At 43.8% G+C, this 27,722-nt stretch overlaps 1 protein-coding gene across 1 annotated transcript in view; it reads left to right on the top strand.

Annotated features, from left to right (window-relative positions):
- Positions 1-27,722, top strand: part of LOC8051403 (furin) — a 51,394-nt gene that overhangs the window by 3,089 nt on the left and 20,583 nt on the right. The window contains exons 3-15 of the mRNA XM_029989211.3: positions 5,247-5,384; positions 8,642-8,776; positions 9,188-9,258; positions 10,736-10,824; positions 11,725-11,897; positions 14,229-14,444; positions 18,645-18,775; positions 19,242-19,348; positions 20,516-20,633; positions 21,989-22,196; positions 24,497-24,983; positions 26,130-26,289; positions 26,900-27,052. Of these exons, the coding sequence (XP_029845071.2) occupies positions 5,247-5,384; positions 8,642-8,776; positions 9,188-9,258; positions 10,736-10,824; positions 11,725-11,897; positions 14,229-14,444; positions 18,645-18,775; positions 19,242-19,348; positions 20,516-20,633; positions 21,989-22,196; positions 24,497-24,983; positions 26,130-26,289; positions 26,900-27,052 (2,186 nt within the window). The remainder of the gene's footprint in view (positions 1-5,246; positions 5,385-8,641; positions 8,777-9,187; positions 9,259-10,735; positions 10,825-11,724; positions 11,898-14,228; positions 14,445-18,644; positions 18,776-19,241; positions 19,349-20,515; positions 20,634-21,988; positions 22,197-24,496; positions 24,984-26,129; positions 26,290-26,899; positions 27,053-27,722) is intronic.

The following is a 27,722-nucleotide window of genomic DNA, read 5'->3' as shown; positions in this document are numbered from 1 at the left end:
TGCTGTCACGGACGTGAGAATCCAGAGAACTGGCTAGGTGGCACAAGCCACCACCCAATTGAAAGAGTTCAGACAAATTCATTCATTCATTCATTCATTCATTCATCCAATGTATTAAAGTAATACAATATTCTTGCTAAACAGTGTTAGTGCACACGTAGACAGAAGATACAGGATAGAGCGTACTGGACCTCGGGTTAACACTACTCTATCCTGTGAGCTATCTAGGATTGAAGCAGTTAAATAGTTTTCAGAACCCGGCGGGAAATGTACTGGACCTTGCTGTAGTGAACTTTCACGCTCATACCGTCGCACCAGTGTCTAAGCCCCTTGTCAAGCCCGATGAGTGGCACATTCCCTTCTCTGCTTCTTTCTGTGCTTCCTACAGGAGAGCAAAGCATACAAGCTATGAATCGTTTGCTTTTAATAGGGGTAATTATCTTGGACTTTTCACATTTTAGATAACGTTGATTGGGCACCAGTGTATAAAACTAGTAATGTAAATTTTGCTGTTGAGTTACTTACTAATTGTGTTAAGAACGCCATCAAAATGTTTGTTCCAAAAAAGTGTCGTAGTTTGTCCCGCTATTCTCATCGGTTTTTGCACAAGCTTAGGTCCGAGCTTAAAAGAAAAAAAAGTGCACTGCTATATTTACTCGAGTAATAGCCACACTATTTATGAACAAGGCCCTTGCATCTACTTTCCCACAGAACACATATACAGTCGCAGTTGCGCAGAAATAGCATAGCGAAGAACCAGATCGAGAACACGATTCTCCATACAAATGCAATCTTCACAGGTGGTATCTTTCCACGAAGACATTATCTTTGTCCTGTAAACAGCTGAAATCATGCTGTCCATCGCGGTGATTGGCACTTTGCGTGCTCCGCGGAAAAGCAAACCCTCAGGCTTTCTTCATAAACAGTGTGGCTATTACTTGAGTGAATACGGGATCATAGGAAATATAAGGTAAACCAAACACAGTTTTGGTATAATAAGTTTTCGAAATCATGAGCGCTAGCTAAGGTATTAATCAAGCGGGACGAAGAATCTTTTCGAGAGTCAGTTGAACGCAGCTTAAACCACGACCCCAAGTATTTATAGCGGTACATCAGTGATCGCATGACCTCGTCCTCTTCTGCGATAAGCCTATGTGATACATCTGGTAAAGTGCTGAATGAACCTGCATCTGTGTCAAACGCATTTTCTGATTATATTTAGAATCTGTTTACTCTTCAAACAAAGTGGCGTCATGCATGCCAGGGGATAGTAATAAGTATAATGATAACCTCTCGATTACGTCTTTTCAACACGCTGAAATCGAGATTGCGATAAAAAGACTAAAACCCAAGTTATCAATGGCTTTTGATAGCATCCCAAGCTTTATTGTTAAAGGTTGTTCCTCAATTTTTACACCAATATTAACTCATATTTTCATCTTAATTTGTCTCTATCAAGTTTTACTTTTCCCAAGCTTTGGAAAAATTCTGTCATTGTGCCTGTTCACAAAGGTGGCAAGACCGATGACGTAAAGAATTACAGACCCTTGCTCTGTGCTTTTTCGAAAGTTTCACAATTTTTTAAATGTAAAATTAGCATTTCACAACATGGTTTCTTCTCTGGCAGGTCTGTAGAGACCAATCTAGTGTCATTTTTAGACCTTGTTTTGCCAATTGCCGATCAGCGTTGGCAGGTGGATGCTGTATACTTTGATCTGCCGGAGGCGTTTGACTTGGTGAATCGTTCAATTCTTGTACATAAATTGGGGGCATATAGAGGAAATAACCAGCTTTGCAATTTTTTTTTTCAACTATCTGATATGAAAAGAAAAAAACTGTTTGAATATTAGGACGTCATTCTAGACCTTATGTGTCTTTTACTGGTGTACCACAGGGGTCCATACTGGGGCCAATTTTATTTAATGTTTTTATAAATGATCTGGGTTCATCTGTCTGTCATTCACATATCTTGCAATATGCTGACGACATCAAATTGTTTAGGCAGGTGTCATCCATTTATGACTGTGAAATGCTACTCAATGATGTTAATGCTGTGCACCATTGGTGTTGCTGTAGTTTGTTAACTTTAAATCCTAAAAAAACTGTAGTTATGTTCTTTTCTAAGAAATTGGAAATCATACGTTTTTGTTACCATCTTGAGAACCTACCTCTGCGTAGGGTGGGATGCACAAGAGATGCAGGAGTATATATTGATTCATCATTGTCATTCAATGAACGTGTTTCCAACATCACAAATGCTGCCTATCGGACGCTAGGTGTTATTTTGAGAATAACGCGTGAATTCCCTTCATCAGGTTATATAGTATTCATTTTGTATTTTTCATTAGTACGTACCAAGCTTGAGTTTAGTTCTGTTGTTTGGAATTGTTCAGGTAGTGCAAACCAGGCAAGAATCAAAAACGTACAGAGACGTTTCTTTCATATTATTTATGATCGCTACATTGGCCACAGTGTTTACTATGAGTATAACAGGCTTTTACGACGCTCTGGTTGTACTACACTAAGCTCGAGAAAACTTGAGCACAATCAAATGTTTATGTTTAAATGCCTTCATGGCATTTATTCGTGGCATCAGCTATTAATATATATGTACCGCGAGTGCTTTTGAGGGTAAATCCCACTTTTTTAGTTAAAAAAATCATCCTTTCCAGTCCCATGAACCGCATCCAACATTTTTATAACACGTTCATTACAACCAGCATTGACATTTTTAACTGAAGTATTCAATCGTTTAGGCATTCATTGGCTGATATTTAACTGTTATCTATTTCCTGTTCTTCCATAATAGATATTAGGTGTTGCACGTGCCATAGATTTCTTGCGTGTTCTCCTTTTGGCTCTGTGCATCATTACTGAAGGCCCGTTCACACTCTTGCAACCGAGTACGACCGAAAGAAACCGAAACTTATTAAAATGTCTTTAAATTTCTTAGGACGAGAGAACACACTGGCACACTGGCACCATCTATGCAGTGACCCTGGAACTGCATTTCACAAAAGCGAAGGTTTTGTGCGAAGGTCAAATGTGCGTAATACCTATAAGCGAAGGTCAAATGTGCGTAATACCTATAAGAAAGGCTCATTTATAATGTTGACAAAAGTTTTTCGAGCCAAGAGAGAAAGGATAATGTGCAAGAGAAATAGAAATATTCCGGACCGCCAAGTGTGTCCTCTCGTAAGAGGTTTCAAGTAACCCAGCTTCAAGAGGTCGCAAGAGTGTGAACGTGCCTTTAAACTTCTCACCGTTTATGAGCTAGGAAAATAAACAACTAAAACAAAATCCTGTATCTTCTCTCTTCTCTCCACGTGTGCGCTAATACCGTTTAAATGTTTAATTACCAATTAGCCCAATTATCTACCCTTTTACAGTATTCTTGCCTTGCTTGAATAAGTGAAACAATGTGTTCAGGCTGTGTTAAGGCTAAGGTGCCCTCGCTTTTAGTTACTCATCGTCTGTAACTTTCACATGTATAACTGGGAACTTCTTTATCACTTTGTGATTACATTTTTGTTCTTAAGTGTTAAAAATATGTTTTACTTGCTTTTGTTTTCCCTAATTATTACAGCAGTTTGTCTGACCTCTGATCGCTGTTTTTCTTAATGATGCCCGTATGGCACAGAGACAGAGAGAGAACGACGGCTAATGATTGTGATCCGTAAATACCCCATAGCCCGGAAATGGATAATGGGGCATAGAACACTTTGCAAACTCCGACATTCCAGCCATTTCCTTGGTGAGCAGTTGAAAGACAAGCAAGCTTCTTTCCTCCTTGAAAAAGAAAACAAACTATAAGAAGAAATTAGTGCCTTCTTGAAAGACAAGCAAGCTTCTTTTCTCCTTGAAAAAGAAAACAAAAAGGAGAATGGACATATGCAAAAGCAAACGCTTAATTGCTTGTTGCATCATTCATGCGACGACTTGCTTCCTTATTCAGCCTAAGACTAAACAAAGAGTAAAAATGAATGAAATTGAGGCGCCATTGAATAGAAAAAGATGCTAATCATTGAGAAGTAATAATCTGTACTAAAATCTTTCGTACGGTTGGTTGCCTAAAAAGATCTCTCTGTTGTAAATATAATATAAAGTATGATATGCTATCTTGGTTTTATTGCAAACGAATATGAAGGATTCAGAAAACAAGATGTAACAGCTGCATGTTGCTTTTCTAGAGGAGCTAAAACCAGTTTTTGATTGCAGCTAATCTTTCCCGTGGCAATAGTGTAAGAATATATTGTGTTGCGAGCGAAGCGGAACGATTGTCGTCACCTTTTGCGTATCCACAGGGAGCGTTACTCTGTTCTCTGGAATTTCTTTATTGTGCAATGGAATATGCTACAGGAAATTAAGTAGTTTCCAGAAGGCTGTATAGCGCTGTTGTAGGAAAAAGATCTTGAAACCGGAATTTTGTGTAGAGAATATTAATGACTCATTGAGGAATTTCATAAATGCACGGTATCTAGGGTCAGCGTGCTGGGATGAGTATTAACCTTTGGTACCCTCTTTCTGGTTTTGCTATTAGAGTCATTGGCCAAAACTTTCCTAGTGGAAATATATTTTTTTTTGCAATGAATAAATTAGCAATACTAACTGGTGTCCATACTGACTCTATTTTGTAGTCTTCTCACCTTTATGAAGAGTCACAGACACCATACCTGTAACATTTGTGTTTGTGCATTTTTTTGTTGTTGTTTTATAGCGAGTAACAGCTGTTTTTTATTTAATAATTTGTCTATGCATAGGGTGTCAGATGTGTCAGTTATTAGGATAGAGAACCAAATATTTATTTTTGTAGACTCTTATTTTCACAAACTGCTCAGTTAATGCATGCAACAAGTAACTGAGATTTTGGTTTACCCTGAAAAATCTCTTGGTTGTCCAAATTAATCTTCAGCGCTAAACTAGAGCATAACATCTGCCCTTTGTCAGTTTGTCACATAAATCTATAAACACTCTTCTTGCACATGACACTAGAGAAAGTTTCTGCAGGTATAGCGAAGTTACGTAAGAAGCAGAAAAGGAGCACTTAAAGAAATACAAGTTCGCTAACAAAAGAGACCTTTAGATTAGCTGTTCAGTCATAGGTGGTTAAGGCCCCATGAAAAGGATACAGTAAAAAATGGGACACTGGGGTGGGAGTATTGTCTTCTCTTGCTTTGTGTCTTTTTGCAAAGATTTAGGTCTTCTGATGGCCCCAGTTTTGAGTTGGGCAACTGCTTGTCGTGCAGGTACGGTGGTGCGAGCAACAGGTGGTGAAGCGACGGGTGAAACGAGACTTCAACCTGGATGACGTCCGATACCAGGAACAGTTTCATCGGTCCTACCGCATCTTCTCTGACCCCTTGTACCAGAAGCAATGGTATCTGGTAGGTGGTACTCTGTTTCTTAATTTATACGCATTCACACAACATGCCTGTACTGGAATAAAAAGAATAAATTATGTATTGGCTAAATTGATAGGCTTAATGGATTAAATTATTATTATAATATTATTATTAAATGTGTCTTGGATTCTCCAGATTTTGAAAATTAGCTAGATTTTTCGGTTAAAGAATAGAGCTTCGTATAGAGTAGTGCTTCCTAAAACAGTATACACATGGCTAGAAGAATGGCTGTGGTCATGGGTATAGCTGATTAACTTAGTAGCATCGGAGCTATTGTTTTGTTTTAGATTTCTAACCTCTCATCATGGTGAGGCTGCAAGAGCTCGCGACTTGTTTTCTTTTATTTTAATTATCCTCGGAAATGAACCAGCTCATGTTAGTTAAGTCGTTCCTTATCAAAGGAAGATCGCAGTTATGAAGAAGTCTCAGTAAAAAAATTGTTTAGCCCAAAATATACGCTACTATGTGTACCAAAGCATATCAAAATGTAACTAAAGAAATTTCCTTTTCAACAATGTAGATGACAAACAAGATATTTATTACATAGCACAAGAAAAAAGGAAAGGTCATGTCATAGTTTGTGTAACCAACACATAAGCTTTTATTTTAATTCAATGTGCCTTGCAAGCAATTAAAAGTAAAGACTCGCCGAAGGGACACTACCTGGGAATGTCAACTTTCGAACTGTTCACTCAATCGACGTGATATTTGCAGGTAGCGTTTGTAGGCATATAGAAGGAGGCCATGCAAAGTGTCAGCGCTCTGAACCCATTTTATATGGTACTGTACCCCCAGAACGAAGTAAAGCATAGCTTTGCTTAGAATCTGCTCGATGAATCTGTCATTGAGAAATGGTGTTGATAATCACATATGTTTCTGGTGGAATGCATACTGGAATACCAGTTGCCAGTTACTATGAAAATAAATTTCAAACATTACGCATTTCTCAAACAAAAAACAATTTATGAAAAATGTTTTTTTTTTTTTTTTTTTTTTTTCAGGTTTACCAAGTTTTGAAAATTATATTTTTTGTAATAAAGGAACATGAAAATGCAAAATCTAAGTTCATAGTAACCGGCTCCATAAAATTTCAGCATATAAGCCGCAAATATTAAGTCTCTCGGTAGTTTCATACTGAAACAATAGTTTTATTAAGGTGCAATTCTTTGCCAAAAAGCTGAACTGAGAAAAACACGTTCAATGTGCTCCAACCTCTACTTTTCTTTAGCATCAGTGGACCGAAAATAATTATAAAAAATTAACTATCTAGTGTAAACTAATAAAACTTTCTGGGAATACTCTCTAGATGTTGGTGGATGTAAAGGTGGCATTTTTCAAAATCAACATTTTTTGCTGAAATTGTTTTTTCTGGGTAGTGTCCCCCCTTAAAACTGCTTATGTGTAGGAATGCTAAAGCATTCCTACATGGAGCGTATTCTTACAAGCAGCATGCCACATCTTCGTTTCACGCATGGTGCTCCGGCGGTGACATCACGCTCCCTCACTACGCAGGTGCAATGAACCCCGCCGGCCTCACGACGGCTTTCGTGACAAAGCATTTGCGTTGCTGTGCTTTTCTTTGTGTTTTAGTTCTGAGGCGTGTCTGCTTTGACCTTGAGCACCCTGTCGGCTACCATGAAGCATCTGCGCTGCTCTGCTTTTCTTTGTGTTTTATTTCTGAGGCGCATGCTTGATGACAAAGCTTTATGACCATTTTTCGGGGACAACGCCAATGGCTTTTCGTGTTATAAAACAAATAAGGCTTTTGCCTTAAAAAAGAATTAAAAATATACATTTTGTATTTTACTTTTTTAGAAACAAATCTTGCAAGTTTGAAAAACTCCCGTGTAAAACTTCTTGTTCTGCGGAAAAAGGGGTTAGCCCCCGTGATTACTACCATTCCCCGAAGCCCCGGTTGAAGCGTTTCGTGCTACTTCATAGCGTTATGCTGAGATCGGGAAAGGCCGCCTTTTCAAAGAAAACTCCACTCATTTTGCTGCTGATAACATGAAATCATGCCCAGTATCTCCACAGGAGCTCACGGAGGCAAACAATGTGCTCGGTGTACTATGCGAAACATACCGACTGGCACCTGTGGATGGTCCAGGCTTATTCCACCCACTGCCGCTATCGAAACTAAAATCCAATGAATGAACGTCACGCTCGACTCATCTGACAAAATTGAGTGCATATGCCCCAGAATCGCGAGTCAGATGATGTTTTCGAGGAGTGTCAGAGCCAGGGCCGTAACCAGGGGGGGGGGTTAGGGGGTTCCGACCCCCCCCCCCCCCCCCGAAATTTTTTTCTGGGTATGGCCCTGGTCGGTGCACTGTCATCCAGCCAATTTTAATCTCCACCTCAGGGCACGCGCAGTGGCGCTGGTCGGCTACCGGGTACCAAACCGGGACCGGTCCTCCGGTTTGCTGTAACTCTCCATTATATGCCACCGATGCACATGATTCATAGGCGAAAATAAGACAATAAACACTTTCCAAATGGCCGCCGTTGTCCCCGAAAACCCCCCCCCCCCGAAATTTTTTTCTGGGTACGGCCCTGGAGAGCGTGACGACGACGCCACGCTTGGTTCAGTCGCTTGGGATCCTGGAACTTTAAAGTCGCGTGAAAAATTGCCCCTTGGTGGAAAATCCAAAAGTGAAACTCGAAGTGGAGTTCCTTTGTAACACCCTAGATGGTGCCACATGTCTGAAAAAAAACTCTGAAATGGGGGTTGAATTCCATCAATCAAATTTATAGATTTGAATAGGTGCGGTAAGGAAAGAGTAAAATATTTAGGTAAAATTAGAAGTCAATGATTACAACATTCTTCCCCGCATGAAACATTCACAATAGTTTTCAAGTGATGCGAGAGAGCTTTAGTCAAATGGCAGCAGGTAAAAATCAGTTAATGAGTCAACTGCTACTACTAATACACAATCTCCAGTCTCGCCTTGCTTGTACTCTGCCTTATTTATTACACGTAGAGAAAAGGCCTGCATCACAATATTGCCAGGGAAGCTCTGGAAAAAAAAATGCTCTGCTGCTCTTTCGTTGACAAAACACCGATATGCGTCATTTGTGCGGTCCATCGTTGAAGAAAGACGTCAGTCGAGCTTCTTATTTATAGACATGATCAACGACGAGATTGAGACAAGGGCACAGCTGGGCATGCTGACGTTGGAGTGAGGATTCTAGTTTTGTTTTTGTGTACGAATGCGAGCATTGTTCTTCTTTGTCTACAGAATGGAGGGGCACTTGGAGGCCACGACATGAACGTGGCACCTGCCTGGGAGAGGGGGTACACCGGGAAAGGGGTGGTGGTCACCATCCTCGACGACGGCATTCAAACAAACCATCCCGACCTCCTCCAGAACTATGTGAGTGGCGGAGTGTGGGACTGTAGTCTAACTCTGCGGTGGCCGTTTGTGAAGACAGTTTGCAAATTGCTTTGAAGCAAACTTTAAAAAAAAAGAACAAGAAAGGGCAAGCACACACATGATTAGTTGATCTTGAAAGTTTAATGTAGGAAGTTGCATGCAGCCCTGATCTCGCAAGTTGTAGGTAGCTCGAGATTTTAGGCATGCAAGTGTGGCTGTGACATGCACATATTACCAGAGAAATGCATGAAAAGTTGTTCTGCTTGTGTGCTGCACTGTCGAAAGCCGAGTTTAAAAGTGGGAAAATTATAAACTATCATACTCAAATGCCCGCGTGAGGTTAACCTCAAGGGCATAAACTGAATTAGCATACAAATTCTTAGAAATGTTTCTTCTCTTTTTTTTGACAAGGACGCCTTTGCCAGCACTGACATCAATGATAATGATGACGATCCCATGCCCCAAGACAACAACGACAACAAGTATGTACTTCATCGGGGTGCCTCAGTGAGAAGGCAACCTACTCTTCACTGCGCTTACATCTATACTGCAGTCTCCCAGAGCTGAGGCAGCTTATGTGACGGTGCTATGCGCGCTTTGGCTGGAGGTCAGTTGACTGTTAGGGGGAGAAGGGAACAAAAGTTCCTCCAGGTAGTTCCTCACCTCAAGCAATGTGGGATTTGCCCAAGGGAATCCAGCACAGCCACCTGAAACTGACTCGTCTAATGGGTCTTCCGAATTGTTGGAGACTGTACACGTCTACAAACCCTAAGTGTCATGAAGGAAGACATAGCAGGAAAGGGAGCAGGAGGAAGTTACTGGTAAGGAAGGGGGGGGGGGGGTGGGGGGGTTGTCATGTTGCCATCACATAAAAAGATGTTGGAACTCTAAATGTTAATGGTTTACACAAGCCTGTTTGGTTAGGTTAGAGTACACAGAATTGAAAATATAATTGCTAGTATTAATCCTTAATTTTAGGTACTGTTCAAGATATTGGTGTGGTATTGAACCCATAACTAAGACACCAGATTGGTGTTGAATCAATAACCTGCAGAGCAAAGTTAGAATCACATTAATGACCGAGATATCAACTGCATATGAAGTACTATGCGGGCATCAAAATTATTCGGGAGTTGGGAGCTGGCAGGTGAGCAAAATTTTCCTTTTCAACCCCGCCCCCCCCCCCCCTCCCCCTTCCCCCCTCCTTCCCGTATTGTTCACACAAAATTTCTAAAATGTCTTGGGGGGGAGGGGAGGCTGGGCAATCAAACATAGGTAGTACCACCAGCATCAGTAAAAGGGAGCTAGGGGAGGGGGGGGTACCCTTTACTGATGTCAATGCTACTATTGCTGGGATACAATGTCCATCAAGCCCATCGCCTGAATACTGCATTGGTATAGAACTTATAACTAAAGGCCCGTTCACACTTTTGCGACCTCTTAAACCTGGGTTCCTTAGAACTTCTTAAACCGGAGAACACACTGGCGCCATCTATTGGGAAGCAGTGTAAACTCGGCGGTCCGGCATATTTTTTTTATTTCTCGCGCATTATCCTTTCTTTCTGGCTCGAAAAACTTTTGTCAATGTTATAAACGAGCCTTTCTGTGGGTATTACGCACATTTGACCTCGGAAATCCCGCAAAACCTTCGCTCTTGTGAAATGCAGTTCCACGGTCACCGCATAGATGGCGCTGCAATGCCAGTGTGTTCCGTCATTCTGAAAACATTTAAGAAGTTTTAAGAGATCTCGTCTCTCTCAGTCGTGCTCGGTCGCAAGAGTGTGAACGGGCCTTAAGATACTGGGCCAGTATGAAAACAACAGGATTCATGTTTAGCCAAGCCATTTGTGCAGGCACCTAAGAAAACATGCAGTGATATATTTTTATAAAAAGCACGCTAGTGAAGGCGATTGCTTCAGTGGCTGATGCAATTTTTTTTCTGTCTGGTCGCATGGGCAGGCACGGGACACGATGTGCAGGAGAAGTGGCTGCCACCGCTCTCAACGAGTACTGCGGTGTCGGAGTGGCCTACAACGCCAGCATTGGAGGTGAGCCTTCACAATCCTCGATGCAGGAACAACTCGAGGGGAGTTGCTTTAAGGGGGGACACTACCTAGCAAAAACATTTTCTTAAAAAAAAGTTGATTTTGAAAAACCATCATATTTGCATCCACCAATATCTAGAGAGTACGTTTAGAGAGTTTTATTAGTTTACACTGCATAGTTAATTTTTTATAAATTATTTTCTGTCCACCAATGCTAAAGAAAAGGTAGTGGTTTGAACGCTTTGAACACATTTTTCTCCATTCCACTTTTTGGCATAAAGTTCACCTTAGGAAAACTATGTTTTATGTAACTCGGATTCATTTTTATGAGTTATTCAGGGGTGAAATCTTAAGGGGAAGATAGCTATGAGCTTGTATTTTGTCATTTTTTATGTTCAAGAACTAAAATTTTGGACAGAGGATTGAAATCTAGAAAACAGTATTTGTGTTTATGGGGCTTTTTTTTTTATCATGAAAGATGGTATAATATAGAAATATAGCTCCATGGCTATCTGCTCTGAACTGTCCTAACGCAATATAACCCATGAAAACGACAAATTTATGAGTAATTTCAGAACGATAGTTTTTCTACGCAGACACGCCCACTTTCATCTTTGAACATTTGTAATTTTTTTGTACTCCACCCGGGTCTAGAAAATTTAGCAGAAATGTTCTCAACATCAACAGAAAAAAGCCTTGTAATTGTCATTAAAATCAGAAAAGTAGTTCAAACATTCACTTTTTTGTTTAGTATCCCCCCTTAAGCAAGCTTCTGTCAATTTTCTTTGTTTGTGCCACTGTGCTCAAGTCCTGATCAAGCAGATCTGTCTACCTTATTTGTTCTTGGGGCTGGACTCTTAGGTGACCCGTATATTTGTGCTACGATTTACGGTCCTTCTTCAGGGGTACGGATGCTGGACGGCACGGTGACGGATGAAGTGGAGGCCCGTGCCCTCAGCCTGAACCCGCACCACATCGACATCTACAGCGCCTCTTGGGGCCCAGAAGATGACGGGAAGACTGTGGATGGCCCTGGAAAGCTGGCCAAACAGGCGTTTTTCCAGGGCATTGCCAAGGTAAGATATTGGCTCATGCTGCACATGCACAATCCCCTAGATCAGATTTGGACAACATGTCGAGCCTCCTAGGAAGCAGAATTTTCAGCTTCCTTTACTGGCCTCTGATGAAGTATTTGTACATGGCTAGGTTTTTGAAGGAGCAGTATAAAAGTGTTTGTACTTTGCCTAAATGCCACCTGAAATGAATTCCCGACAATTAAAACAATAAAACAGGCGGTAGTTTTTCTCCTCGTGCAATGGTAGTCTAAAAAGAACTTTCAGCCATTCCACTCTGGTGAAGAAGGAAGAGCAGCGGAGCTGTACAATGGAAAGTGCAATGGTCGGCTGCAAGTCGGCAAGTTATAGTGGAAAGGCTGCCGCCATCTATGAGCGACGGTGGCCACCAGATATGTGGCTTACCGCCGTCACTCATAGATGGCGGTAGGTGTCCAGAGTTCGGTGTCTTTATTTCTTTGCGGGGAACACGATCCTGGGAAAACTAGCCCTTAACAGCTCCGCTGTAAAAAAAAAAAAAATTAAAGTGAAGCAAGCAGTGTTTTCCCCTCGGCTCGCGGCCAGAACAAGCGACCACGTGATTTGGAGCCGATTGTATGCTACCAATGTTTATTGTAGCCATGCGCTACGGTTGGTAAAGTACAGAACACGAGCAGAGTTCCAGACGTCGTTAGGGTTGGCTGTCGTCATCACTGCAGCAACTGGATATATGTGTCACTACCCTAATGCTTGTCGACCTATTGATTATCGCGAGCCCAAATCGAGTGCTCACTTGATGCTTGGGTCCAATCTGTATTGTCACTGGGGAATTATGCCAACACGGTGACCTCCAAACTACGTCATCAAGTTTTGCGAAGGAGAGATGGAATGAATATGCTCGCTTTTATTCTTGAAATTGTGCCGGAACAAAGAGGTTTTTTGGTCACTGGCATTGCATGCGAGTATACTTGGGTGCCACCAGTGCCAGTAAGCGTGTAAAGGGAAAAACATTCCTACTGAATATTCTTGCACCGCCCTTTTAAAGAAATGCATCTGCAGGGGTCTAAGTGGCTATCAACGAAAAATAATTCTGACTCTGAAATCCTTTTTTTTTTTTTTGGCCTTGAAAATTGGCAGTTGACAGCCGGCTTCTTGATGCTGTCTCCTCTCTTTCTTTTAGAAAACAGCTCTTAGGCGCCCGTTTCCGGCTTGAGCGGCATCGCCGTCGCAGTCGGCGTAATTGCGTGATGACGATGACGTCACACGTGACGTCATCAGTGACGATGACGCTGACGATGACGCTGATGATGACGATAACGATGATGATAACGAGGATGCTAAATTTAGCGGAAAAACTTTCCCCACTAAATCCAGTGGAAAAAATTCCCCGCTAAAGTTAGGGGACAAAATTGCCCTGCTAAATTTCCGCCAAATTTACATGCAATGCTCTCACCAAAGATGTGCATTTTCTGCAACTTGCATTATGCACACGTCTATCCACACCCGTGGAGGACTTTCCACCCTCTCCCCTTAGTATCCTTCGCTCCTCCTCCTCAAGAGCTGTGCTCTAATTCGGTGTTACAGGGGATTGTAAACGTCTCTCATTTTTTTCTCAGTCACGCGTAACGACAATGCAGAACCTGCATTATTTGGGAAGTACCCCGTCGGAGATCCATCTTCAATAACCAAAAGTAATGGAATCTATTAGAATACTACAAATATATGAATTTCAAGAAACCTCAGTTGCCTATATAGTTGCAAGGAATGAAACAAACCCACGCGACATCCAGCGTCTTTGACGTCAGACTTTTTCATGCTGATCCACTCGTTTCGGGAGAGCCCCATTTTTCACTGTAAATACTCAACCTTTTTTGTGAGGAACCAATTAGGTCTGTCTCGACGCAATATTTTAGCGACTCCAAGGGGCAAAGCGCTGACCCACGGATCGCCGGGAGGCAAGCTGAAATCTCGGCTAGACGTAAAAACTCCTGAATTCGACTTTTGGTGCCATTTTTCTTGAACTTCACACACAAAAAACACCAAACAACACATTTTCCTCAGAGTATGTTGGAGGCCTCCCCAAAGTCAGTCACGCTCCTTGTACATCGTACGAAAGACACGGTGTTCGTTGCAGACAGAATGACGGAACGATCTGCAGACGTGTCTCAAGCATGTTCGAAGCATGTTTGCTTTGCACACGTGCATGCTTCAAATGCATATGTGCATAACGACCAATGTGGTAGGACCGTCAGGTACGAGGAGAAAACGTGCCTCCGACGACGTCTGCAGGCCGTCTTTCGTAAGCGCGACCACGGCTCGGAGGAGCGGACTAACTGACACAGAGCGCGGACGCAGGGTCGCCACGGTCTGGGCTCGATCTTTGTCTGGGCGTCGGGCAACGGGGGCCGCTTCAATGACAACTGCAACTGTGATGGCTACACCAACTCGATCTACACGCTGTCCATCAGCAGCGCCACCCAGCACGGCTCCAAGCCCTGGTACCTGGAGATGTGCTCCTCCACTCTCGCCACCACCTACAGCAGCGGCTCCCCGGGCAAGGACGCCAACGTGGTCAGTGCTCTCTCCCGTGTGCTTTTAACGCTGGATGTGTTTTTTTCGACCGAGTGTTATGGACTTCTGTAACGGCAGCTGCGATGAAAAACCGAGACCGAAGAGCGTCATGTCAATAGGAAACCATATAAAAAGATGTCACTCCCCTGCAGGATTTGAGCTCGCTGCCTTGAGATTATGAGCCAAGTGTTTTGCCGACCGAGCTATCTAGGCTTGGTGGTCTGAGCACGCAAGAGCAAACTCGTAAGCACGATCGCGCGCTTCGCGGCCTTTCTTGTTGTGCTGCGCCGTCTTTCGGTGCATGCCAGAAATGGGAGTGAATCTTCGGTAGGTGGTGACATTCGGAAGCCCTCCTCTTCTTCCATGGAAGGCCTATCACACATTCTCTGCTTACCATTCTTTGTCAGCATAATCAAGCTTGCATAATTTTTTTTACACTTTTCTCATAGTTTTTTTAGGCATGTGCAAATAGTGGATTTTGAGTGCGGAGTGAATTCGAAGCAAATAGTGGTTCGGCCAGGTATTTGAGTATTGAATATCAAATAGTTTCTCCAATCCTTTCACTACTGCACAAAGCTTCCACTCATCCTTATCTAAGCTAATTTATTTTTCCCGCTAAATTTAGCAGAAAGAATTCCCCGCTAAATTTAGCGGGAAATTTTTTCTGCTAAATTTAGCGGAAAATGTTTTCCTAAATGGGGGCGAGCAAGAGAGGAGGAGGGCCATAGCCCCCCCTTCTGCACCTTCCCCTCCTCCTCCTCAAGAGCTGTGCTCTAATTCGGCATTACAGGGAGTTGTAAACGGCTTTCATTTTTTCAACAATTTTTCGAAAAAATGGCTTGGTAATAACTTTTCTATAGACAAAATCTTTTTTTTCTTCTTTCTTTTGACTTTGGAGGTTTCATGTGTTCATAATCTCAATTAATGAATGCACCACCTTCGGGCACCTCAGTAGCAGATCCAAGCGCGGTACATTGGGAAACCAATTTTTGCAGACCGTCCTAGGGGGGATCAAAGCGTTAGTGTACACGCCCTAGATGCTAACAGGATAGGGCATCTGCTGTTAGAAGTTATTTCCTTCTATCCCTGTCTTTAGGCATTGTACTTTGAGATTTCTATTGACCCAGCAGAAATAGCTGCTGGACCGATAAAAAATTGTACTACTGGTTCCGCAAGAATGCCTCTTGGACCAATAGGAACTTCTATATTTGTCTAATCGAAGGAGCCAACACATTCTTTTTTAGAGCGCAGCTCTTAGGCGCCCGTTTCTGGCTTGAGCGGCGTCGGCGTCGCCGTCGGCGTAACCGCGCGGTGCATTATGGGTAAATTTCCCCGCTAAATCTAGCGGAAAAATTTCCCCGCTAAATTTAGCGGAAAAATTTCCCCAATCTAGCGGAAAAATTTCCCCGCTAAATCTAGCGGAAAAATTTCCCCGCTAAATTTAGCGGAAAAATTTCCCCACTAAATCTAGCGGAAAAATTTCCCCGCTAAATCTAGCGGAAAAATTTCTCCGCTTCGTCTAGCGGAAAAATTTCCCCGCTAAATCTAGCGGAAAAATTTCCCTGCTAAATCTAGCGGAAAAATTTCCCCGCTAAATCTAGCGGAAAAATTTCCCCGCTAAATTTAGCGGAATATTTTCCCCGCTAAATCTAGCGGAAAATTTTCCCCGCTAAATCTAGCGGAAAATTTCCCCGCTAAATCTAGCGGAAAAAAATCCCCGCTAAATCTAGCGGAAAAATTTCCCCGCTAAATCTAGCGGAATAATTTCCCCGCTAAATCTAGCGGAAAAAATTTCCCCGCTAAATCTAGCGGAAAAATTTCCCCGCTAAATCTAGCGGAAAAATTTCCCCGCTAAATCTAGCGGAAAAATTTCCCCGTTAAATCCAGCGGAATTTCCCCGCTAAATCTAGCAGAAAAATTTCCCCACTAAATCTAGCGGAATAACTTCCCCGCTAAATCTGGCGGAAAAATTTCCCCGCTAAATCTAGCGGAAAAATTTCCCCGCTAAATGTAGCGGAAAAATTTCCCCGCTATATCTAGCTAAAAACTTCCCCGCTAGATCTAGCGGAAAAATTTCCCGCTAAATCTAGCGGAAAAATTTCCCCGCTAAATCTAGCGGAAAAATTTCCCCGCTAAATCTAGCGGAGAAAATTTCCCCGCTAAATCTAGCGGGGAAATTTCCTTCCTGTCACGTGACCCCCGAGAAACCGTGGCCCTCAGTACCCTTCCCTCCTCCTCCTCAAGAGTTGCGCTCCGATTCGGCGTTACAGGGAGTGGTAAACGGCTTTCACTTTTTTGTTGTTTGTGGCTTTTTGTTAGCGGAGAGTACTGATGCAGAGGAAGTTATATCTTGGAGCGATGTGGTGAGTTGGGACAGTTTGGTATTGAGACATTATGATGAAAAACAACGCACAAAGGACAGGACAGCAGGAGAGACACATAGAACATGGTGTGAATGTATTGCACTTCCTCCTTTTCTTTCTTATGTATGAACATTGTTTTCCTCTTCCTCTCATAATTATCAGAAGCGAGTCAGCACTTCTGTAATCTATGCTCTTCTCTTCTGTTTTCCTGTCCTTTCTTTGTGCACTGTTTTTCATCAAGTTATATATATCCTACTATTTTTTAGTTGATGATTTTAATGAGGCATATGAAATCTCTAAATGGAGCCATGCAGAGTTCTCCCACTCAGCAGAAGTTCTGCCTATAACAAGATAAGAATAGTATAGCACTTGAGGACACAGAAAATTGCAACAAGATGTTCTCGTAGTCTAAGAGTATACTATATTTTATTTATGCAGCCATCTTAGTTCTAGATATTTTAAATAGAGGTCTTATTAAAATTATGTAAAAGTGTGTAGTGAGGTGCAGATAACTTCTGTGTTCTTCAAGCGAAACATCTACCAGAGGGGCACATTTTCATGTGTCATCTTTTCCGCTGTTTGGCTTTTTCTTTTGGGGAGGGGGGGGGGGGGGGGCTATTTCGGCAGTTGTTTTTTTCTATCAGTAGTTGGTAGATTGTGCCACTGTGTTTTAGTGTGTTTCTTAAACTGTGTTCACCATGCACCAAGCAGCTGGTTATCAGAACCAGAGTTTCAGTTTATGGGTTTTGAGAAAAAGCTACTCTGATAGAAATTCAAAGCTGAATTTTGCGCATTTCTTAACAAAGTTTTGTACCAGACAGTAAAACTAAATGTTTCGCGGACCTCTTCATACCCTAAAGCATTTCAGTTTGTGGAGATTCGCCATGTCATCAGCAGCTGCCAGGTTTTGTAAACACTTGCTTGTCAGGTGGTTTTTGTATTTACCTCGGATAAACACAGCTACATTTTGGATGTACTTTGTTATTCATAGCCCTTTACACACTGCACAGACAACCGAAGAACTCGGCGGAGTTTTACCATTTAGTATGTCCATCAGTGCTACAGATGTCGTCACTTGGGATGTGCACTAACTACACACATTCTATAAATTCATAAGGAAATAGAATTGTCACTGGCATGATACAGGGCTGGTTTTGGTAGGCTGCATGGGTGCAGAAGACATGTATCTGGTACAACTAAGGTACTCCCTTATTACTAGTACTTTCTTTATATATTTTTTGTACAGTCTACGCTCATTATAACAGACCTGGTTACAACAGACATTTGGATATAACATACCGATTTGTGAAGTTTGGTTGGTTTCCCTCTATGCACCATTGACTCAACTTCATATCTGCATACAACATACTCCTCTTACAACAGACCGAAATCTTAGTCAAAATCAAGGTCTGTTATAAGGAGCTTAGACTGTAGTACTAACGTGGCCATCTTGCAATACTTTGTTGCGAGCAAAACTTTTTTTAATGCTTTCTGTAGGCTTACGAGTTACACTCGCAATAATGATTCTAGATCTGTTGCTTAATCTTGGGATAATGCCGAGTATCGTAACGGCAAGCGGTTTAGAGAAGTGCTCCCACCGACTTTGCAAGATGGCACAAGGGTCTCAGAGTAAGTAAACTTGAAAAAAGCATTACAGGAGGCTTGGCTCACAACAAAGCATATAAGCGGGACACTCAAACCACTTGGCTCGATTAAGTGCCTGCTTAAATGCAATTGTTACTGGGAACTTTCTTATTGTGCCAGATACTCTTGGTGCAGGGCGTTTCGCTCATTTTCTTTATTTTGGCAGCAATCAAAGATGTACTGTGGTTTCCAGGTCACCGTGGACATGGACCTCTCCTTTCGTCACAAGCGCAACAGTGACTCTCTCTGCACCCAAGCTCACACTGGGACATCTGCCTCTGCCCCACTGGCTGCCGGCATCTGCGCCCTGGCACTGGAAGCTAAGTGAGTGACGTTATTTTAGCATTGACAGCTCCAAGTCGTCTTGATGACTCTTTTAGTCTGTTGCGGGTTAAGAATAGCGGGGCAAGCCACAAAGCTTGCTGCTCGCTGTGATTGGTGCTTGCCTCCTCTGCTGTGCTTAGGTGGAAAGTTTTGAGGGCTGTGCTGCTTTTCTTAACCTGCAACAGACAATAAACTGCTCATTTTAGTCTGGTAACCCTTCACTTAACATTCGCTAAATATCCATTCATCGAACATTGGTCCGGCGTAGTACAAGTGGCAACGATAAACTGATCTGGGTAGTGAAAGACCTTTCTTATCATTTGTCTGTGCAGGTGATTAAATGCGTGACAGTTTAGAGGTTCGGATAAATGCGGGTCAATATAGATTCAGAGGAATGCAAAATGTGTAACCGTCGGATGCAGAGTGATTGTAACCTTTTCGTTTTCGTGGTCTCACTGCGGTGCAGTCCTAAGCTGACCTGGAGAGACATGCAGCACCTGGTTGTGATGACGTCCCGTCCCGAGCCACTCTTGGGAGAGGAGGGCTGGGCCACCACCGGCGTGGGACGTAAAGGTAAAAAGAGAACATGTCTTCAATGCTTCGTTTCAAAATGGGTGGTCGACCGAGCGTCTCGGTAACGAATGTCATAAGGGTGCGGTATGGTGTAGAGATTTCAACATGGTCAACGATGTGATAAGGATTCGGTGGGTGCACTGCCTCCAGCACGCTTTCTGCCTTCGATAACAGTTTGTCTCAGTCACAGCCATAGCCTGGTGGAAGGCTGCGAGGACATTCTGAAGGAGGAGCTTCCGAGTTTCTAGCCTTTCATCGTTAAAAGCTTTCAACATGTTAAATTATGCAGGTTGAGAGTTGAGGTGAGAAATATAAGTAGGTATTTTCATTGTGGGAGGAATCACTCTCCTGCTTACATTTTGTCAGGGGCCTTGTGGTTGAGGTTAGATTCTAACTGGGAATTAATCCAGCATTATATGGTCGAATTTGATTATTGAATCGGACATTGCGAAAGCCAGTCACGTAAGCATGTGGAAGGAGGAAGTATCAGCTGCACTAGTTTGTGTGGATTTACAGCAACAGAGTCAGCTGAGCTTGTCATTTTTATAATTTTGCACCAAATTTGCTTAAATTGCTTTCCTACCTTAAAATATGAAAGCCTGTCACATTGGCTTGCCAGTGTGCCAGTGCACCTTTTCGTGCACTGGGCATTAAATAGATAGCTCATGAAGAATCGTTGGTACCCTCTATTTTTCTCACTCTGCTGCGGATGAATGTGCACCTGTATGGCATCAACATAGGTAGTAAAGAGTCAAACTAGAATAGAAGTCGGAATGTGGTTTTTGAGTTAACGGTGTTGCGTGGTTTTGTGATAATTCATAGAACTTCTCAAGTTTCCCTTGGACGTTTTGATGGATGTCTGTAGGAACATAGTGGGCAACCTATTGGTGCTTGCTTACGAAGTGAAACATTCTGGTTTAAATAATGCCTCGGTATCTTCGAGGCATTTCATAGACCGTGGCTAGCATCTCCGAGCACTGGCCTATGGACCCTGACTTAGTGGGTTTGAATACCGGTCGAGCTGCCTGCATTATGACTGGGGTGTGTTGCAGCGAAGGATTTCGGTTGCACGTCAGAAGATGCCCAGGTGGTCGAGATTCATCCTTGGCTCTTTGGACGTGCCAGATGCTCTGTAATGGTAGAAATGACTTGTGAAATGTTTTTCAGTGAGCCACAAGTTTGGATACGGACTCATGGATGCAGACGCCATGGTCGTCTTGGCGGAGCAGTGGACAACAGCCCCACCGCAGCACGTCTGTCGCACCAACAGTGACACCACCGAGTGGTGGGTGGATCTTTTTTTACTGATAACATTTTGCAGGGATATCGGTGTCGGCGTTTGTTGTCTGTCGTCACAGCGAAGATGGAAAAACCCTTTTTCTCTCCCCTCGTGGCACAAGGAAAGAAAAGTAGGGTGTTCCCATTGGTCGCGCTGAGGGAAGAGAGGAGAGCCTCGCGGACAGCAGCGGAACGACAAGGAAGCGTCGTCTGCTAACAGTAACTTCAAATGAGGTGTTTTCAAACATTAGTCGTGTTATACACAATCACTGTGGATACGCGTAATGTTGAAAAGTTTTAGTGACTTCCACCGCATTCGATTTCACTACAGTCTATGCTCATTACAACAGACCTGGTTACAACAGACATTTGGATATAACATACAGATTTGTGAAGTTCGGATGGTTTTTCTCTACATGCCATTGACTCAACTTCATATCTGCATACAACATACTCCTCTTACAACAGACCGAAACCTTGGTCAAAATCAAGGTATGTTATAACGAGCTTGGACTGTATAACATCTCTCCCTCTCGAGTACAACTCGAAACCTAAAAAATGTTTTCTGCCAAAACTTGTCGCCTTGCGTATGCAAAGCGACGAAGAGCTTTTCGTTTCTCTGCATGCCTCTTCCTCTCCGCTGATCGCTGAACATTGACGTTACCCCCTTCACCGCTCAACAACACTGGGAAACCTGCGCCTTCGCTTCCATCGGCACAAGTTTTCCCATCGATCTGTGAAGAAGTGAAAGCAACAGCTTTAGCAAGTTTGTGCGATGTGGGCAATGCAATGTGGGCAAAATTGTGTCGTCACATACCGTCCTCAGGTATGCGACGACGCCGTTTTGCTCGCATGCCGCGATTGTGCTACAGCTATGCTTTCACTTCTTTACACAGTGTGGGCAAAAAAGGCACCTTTTTATATATTTCTTTAAACTATGCACCATCCACTTTTTTGATCAGTTGCAACAGCCAGTTTCTGCAGTTCACAATCTTATGCTTGAATTGTATGCATTTTTGGCATGAGGCGTGATTTCTAAATTTACGTCGACTCGCGCGCAACTTTTATTGAAGCTATGGCACACATTCTTTTTTACTGGAGTTATCTTTTCACTGTCGTCGACCTGGGGTCCCGAAAAATGTTCATTTGGCACGAACATGTTAAAAACTTTCCGAAGCGATTTCGAAGCTACGAGGCATAAACTGTCGTGGCTCATTGCGCGAGCTTTGCACTAGAATTCAGTTCCGACTAAAGAGCTGTGTTTGGATACTTTCTCAAAGGAAGTGTATTCTATCTCCCGACGTCTGCCAATTTCACCTTTCTTTGCGTCGTGACATTGAGCGCGAGTTTCCCTCTGCTCAGGGTGATTCCTAATCGTCCCGGGGAGAGCCTGGAGGTGACAATGAACACGAGTGGCTGCTGGGGCCAGAGGGACTCCGTCCGCTACATCGAGCACGTGCAGGTGGTGGTCTCTCTTCAGTTCCTCCCCAGAGGCAGTCTGCGCATCACCCTGGTGTCTCCCAGTGGCACCGCCTCACATGTGCTGCTGCCGCGTTCCTACGATGTCAAGGTGCGTGACTAGAGACTTAAGTGCCCCCAAAAGCTCAGAATAAAGTCACTTAGCGTCTTTCTTTAGTGGGCTAGGTCCGGAATCAAGCCTTCAAAATTTCCAGGCACAATTTTTTTTCTTCGTGTTCTGCCACTTTTGTAGGCAGCTTTTGAGAATAAAGTAACAAGGTGACTCAATGAGACTGGCACCCGACCATCAATCACCTCTTTTTTTTTCAAAGGGTGCTATCTTCTGGGGACTTGCGCAAAATGGTTTGCCTGCAGTTGAATGTCTCGGAACATCTTTATGTTCTGTTGTGAATTGTTGACCACTGGCAAAAAGGAAGCAGTTTGATGCTACTGCATAGTATTGCGTGACTTTAGTAATTCCGCACACCTCGTGAAGCATCTGCTATCCTGTAAAGCATGTTCACAAAATGTTGAGGCAGTGCTTGCTGAGGAGGGCACAGCTCACCTTGATTAGATGGTGTTGAGAAAATAAATGTGCTCAACGATACTGGCCTCGCTTTTCTTTAAAATGCCTAAAATATGTTTTTTTTTTCCAGGCTGTTTAGAATTAACAAGAAATTTAGATCTCTATGTGTGATGCCCATCATTCATTTCTATGATATGCTATAATCAAACACCTGCAATAGGTATCTTACTTCAATTCCTGACTGAGGATGCGCCATATAATAAAGGGCCCATGAAACAAATTTTGGGCTGGGATAAATCAATTTAGATTGGGATTTGACTAGTAGCTTATCGTTCAGTGGGCCAAAAGAAAAAAAAGTCAAAAGTCAAAAGCCTGACTTTCGATACGAAAAATTGAAAACACAGCGGTCTATTTCCTACCTCGTTCCCTTCGTAATCTCTCTGCCTTTTCACTGTGATACATCCGCGGTCCCCAAAGTGACTCACCGGGTCCAAACGCACGTCACACGACACCGGACCTGATTAATTCCCTTCACCCCTAAGCTGACATTGCGGTAGAAGCTACGCGCTTGCCGGACCAATCAGCCGCCTCCATTTCATCACTTGACCTCATTCTCTGCGCGTGGGTATGCGCGAGAGAGCATCATCATCTGGCAAAAGTGTGGCTGGCCCAACAAGCACGTAGCTTCCACAGCACTGTCAGCCTCGGGGTGAACGAGGTGTGGAAAGCAACTTTTGTTTGAATTTGGAGCGACGGGTTAATCTTCTAGGGGGAGAATGGCTGTGTCCGGGTACACAAACGAGAGTTCGAGCAAGAGGGGACCTCCCCTTTCCGTCTTCCTGAACTGTCTGGTACAATGCGCGATTTATTAGTTGAGGAGGAAAGCTAAACAGGAAAAAGTTGGAAAATTGTTTCATGACCCCTCTTAAGTGTAGAAAAGTTTCACGTTGCGAGACATACAAACATATTAAATGCTGCTGAAAAAATTAAGACTTTCTTTTTGGTACTTTTCTGCATTCCTCTGCTGGGCTTTTTTTCTTTCTTGAAGTATTGTTTCAGTTTCAATCACTGGGATTAAAAATGTACAGATATATAGTAACGAGATAGCTTGACTGCAGAGGGCTGTTGCCATTTAAAGGGACCATGAAACATTTTTCTCGATTTGTTGGGCACAATCTCTGTTGTTTGTAATATGTTTAAGACATGTGTTCGCTTTTGGCTCCATGCACTATGCGTCGTGCAGAAAACGTGCGAAAGAATTGAGTGGCTTAAACCTCTACCTATGGTTAGAACAAACTGTTGGGTGCTCTTTTAGCGGTTCGTGCCTCCAATATTAAAGCTGCGCACCTGGGTCGGCAATGCTCAGAGTATTTGTTGTGCTCTGGACATCGTTGGAGTTGGGAAATTTCTGTTGACGTACTAATTGGCCACGAATGTGAACCCAAATGTCCGCCGAAGGATCCTCGGTTGCCGAGCACCAGCCATTAGATGTTGTTACGCTTGCGTCTTTTTTTCTTTATTTGTTTCACGAATTCACCATGTGGGGAGCAGAGATAAAGGTGTGGTACCACCAGAGGTGTCCTACCCATAAACCCAGCCATGATGACCATGACAGACTATGGACACTCTTTGGACATGGCCAGATCGCAATAAAATCAAAGACTGCTCAAGAAAAAACGAAACAAAAACTGTCTGCTCCTAACTCCGCTAAATTGGAGCAAAAATTGCGTAATTGAAATCAGATTCGGTAACCGGGCTTCGGAATCCACGTATCGGGAATTGTGTATTGGACAGCGCTACCTAAATTGCAGTTAATATCGTAAAATTAGAACCTACACATCGTTCACGGCGCCATTAAATAGACCGTGAATGCCCTTGCATTGCAGGAGGACGCCTTCAACAACTGGCCGTTCATGTCGGTCCACTTCTGGGGCGAGCCGGCAGCCGGCACCTGGCGCCTGATCTTGGGAAGCGAGGGAATCCGCCGGTCCCCGTTCCCGGGAAAGCTGAAGGAGTGGTACCTCATCTTCTACGGCACGGACTCGGACCCGGTGAAGCTACGCCCGCGGCCGCACAACTCGTACATCGTGCGCGACACCAGTGCCAGCTCGGCACACGCCGCGGTCAAGAACCGGCCCTCGCGGAACCCCTGCGCCGCCGACGCCAAATACCAGTCCGCGGAGAGCGGCGAGTGCGTCGACTCGTGTCCGGCGGGGCAGTTCGGGAGCCGGGGCAGCCTGGCGTGCGAGGCGTGCCATCCGGACTGCGAGAGCTGCTACGGTCCGTCGGAGGACAACTGCCTGGCGTGTAGGGCGGGCCGGTATCTCGTGGACAATGCCTGCTGGAGAGAGTGTCCTGAAGGAAGCTATGCCGGTGCGTGCTCGCAAATGTTGGGTTGTGTGCTCATTGCATACGTGCTGCTTGCATGCCTGTTGTCCGAAGTGAGATGTGTCTAACTGGGACAGGTTGGAGTCCCAACTGGGAATCACGGGTCCCAACTGGGAGTCACTGGTCCCAACTTTGAATCACTGGTCCTTATTGGGGATCAACTGTCCCCAACTGGGATTCAATGGGGACTAATTGGGGTTCAACTAGGACCAGCTGAGGGACCAGCTGGGAAATTTTGTGGGGTCAACTGGTTGTAGCCGTTCCCGATGTGGAGTCGTGCCAACTGGGATCAGTTGTGGGACCAACTGGTTGGGTAGATTTCCAGCCGGGGTATGAGTGGTCTGGGCATCTTCCAGCTGGGCCTGGTCCTCGAATATATCGAGTTGATTTGGGGTACTGTGTTTGTTTTTGTGCCAATTGCTTTTGGCGTGGCCTGAGAAGTGATAGGTTGAGAATATTTTCGTGCTTCGACTGTTGTAACGGTTATATTTATACTGAATTTTTTTGCTCGCTGCACCTGCATATAATTAATTGAAGATTAAACACCAGAAAAAAAGTAATTTCTTGATGCTCCGCAATGTAAATACTTGTTCAGTTAATCTGATACAGTTTCATACTTGTTCAATTAATGTAACACAGTACAATACCTACTAGAAAAATGTGCCACTTACACAATACTTATTCGATCGATGTAACTTTAATCCTATGCCTATTTATTAAATGTAGTCTAAGATTTTACATTTTTATGGTTGGTAACAGGCTTAGAGCCCTCTAAGTGCTCCACCTGCACCATGCTGCTAAATTCCACCGGGCTTTAGCTGTGTGCATGTGTGACGAAGTGATATCAAAGGCAGAAAGTTTGCACTCGAGGCAGAGTATCTGCTGGCTCCTTAACCTGTCGCCGACTATACTAGAATGCACAATTTAGAATCGCAAACGTTTCTGCGGCGAAATATTGCGATATAAATTTGAGAAATCATGGAACTCTTTGTCTTTGACAGAGTCACGAAGGACTGCATACCGCAGCTGTACTCCCGCCTTCAATAGCGGAGTACATAATAGAGAGACAAATGGGCTACTCTTGTGGCGTAAGAAGGAGACGCGGGCTTAGCAGACAGTATCCTTGCGCAGACCCCGTGCTGCGGCAGTGCGTGGAGTGCGACCGGAGCTGCTCGCGGTGCAGCGACAATTCCTCATTCTGCTCGGCCTGCAAGGAGAACTACTTCCTGCATGGACACTCGTGCCTTGGGTCCTGCCCCAACGGAACCCGATCAATGCCAGACAGCAGAGTGTACGTTCCACTTAATCCGTCCGATTTTTGCGAATCCTGAAATGTTGAGAGTGTGTCAGTTTGGAGAAACGAGAATGTATAGTTGGGGGAACAGAACAGTTTGTGCGACTTATAGTTGTGTAGCGAGTCGTGGGCATCGGGACAATTCACACAACTTTGAAATGCGCCGAGGTGTATTTTGGTCCTCCTCTTTTTGTGGCTCGAACATGACATACCCACCTTGCAAAAGTCTAAAGATCCGTTAGCAGGGGGGAAGGGTTGTTATTACGAACAAATATTTATATTAGGCTGAAATAGCTGTTTTTCTTTTAGGATGAAATATCACGTGGGTTACTTTAATCAAAGTGTGAATATATCTAGATGTCCAAAAGTAATGAAGTAATAAGTTTAGGGACTTTTGGAAGTGGAACTGTAGCCCACTTGTTCCAGGGAAGTGCTTCAGCTGCTTTGTGCTTACATATATATACTTAAAATGTGTTTGGAGTACTCGGTATAATTTACTCGAGGTGTTAGTTAGGCTCCTTTTACGTTGTTTTGAGGGTGTAAGGCAGACGCGATAATTGCCGGGGGCTGGGCAGACACTTAACCTGATGCTTTGTTCTTTTGACAGGTGTCGTTCGTGTCATGCGTCATGTCACACATGCACGGGAGAGTCGTCGCACGACTGCGTGACCTGTAGCGAGGGTCACTGGCTTTACGAGAGCCAGTGCTTCACTCACTGCCCACCCAAGTACTACCAGGGACAAGATGGCTTCTGCCGCAGGTCAGCCAATCACTAACCGAATGAGTCGATCACGATGATGCTTGTGGATAGACCGATTGCAACTTTTGAATTGCCACGCACGAGTATTGCACAGAAGATGGCTTCTGCTGCAGGTCAGCCAATCGCTAACCGAATGAGTCGATCGCGATGATGCTTGTGGGTAGACCGATTGCAACTTTTGAATCGCCACGCACGAGTATTGCACAAAAGATGGCTTCTGCCGCAGGTCAGCCAATCACTAACCGAATGAGTCGATCACGGTGATGCTTGTGGGTAGACCGATTGCAACTTTTGAATTGCCACGCACGAGTATTGCACAGAAGATGGCTTCTGCCGCAGGTCAGCCAATCGCTAACCGAATGAGTTGATCACAATGATGCTTGTGGGTAGACCGATTGCAACTTTTGAATTGCCACGCACGGGTATTGCACGGAAGACGGCTTCTGCCACAGGTCAGCCAATCGCTAATTGAATGAGTTGATCACGATGATGCTTGTGGGTAGACCGATTGCAACTTTTGAATTGCCACGCACGAGTATTGCACAGAAGATGGCTTTTGCCGCAGGTCAGCCAATCACTAACTGAATGAGTTGATCACGATGATGCTTGTGGGTAGACCGATTGCAACTTTTGAATTGCCACGCACGAGTATTGCACAGAAGATGGCTTC

This window comes from Ixodes scapularis, unplaced genomic scaffold, assembly GCF_016920785.2.
Source record: "Ixodes scapularis isolate PalLabHiFi unplaced genomic scaffold, ASM1692078v2 PGA_scaffold11__112_contigs__length_91849675, whole genome shotgun sequence".
NCBI lineage: Eukaryota > Metazoa > Arthropoda > Arachnida > Ixodida > Ixodidae > Ixodes > Ixodes scapularis.
The sequence above is the reverse complement of the archived record's forward strand: the minus strand, read 5'-3'. Positions and strand labels throughout refer to the sequence as shown.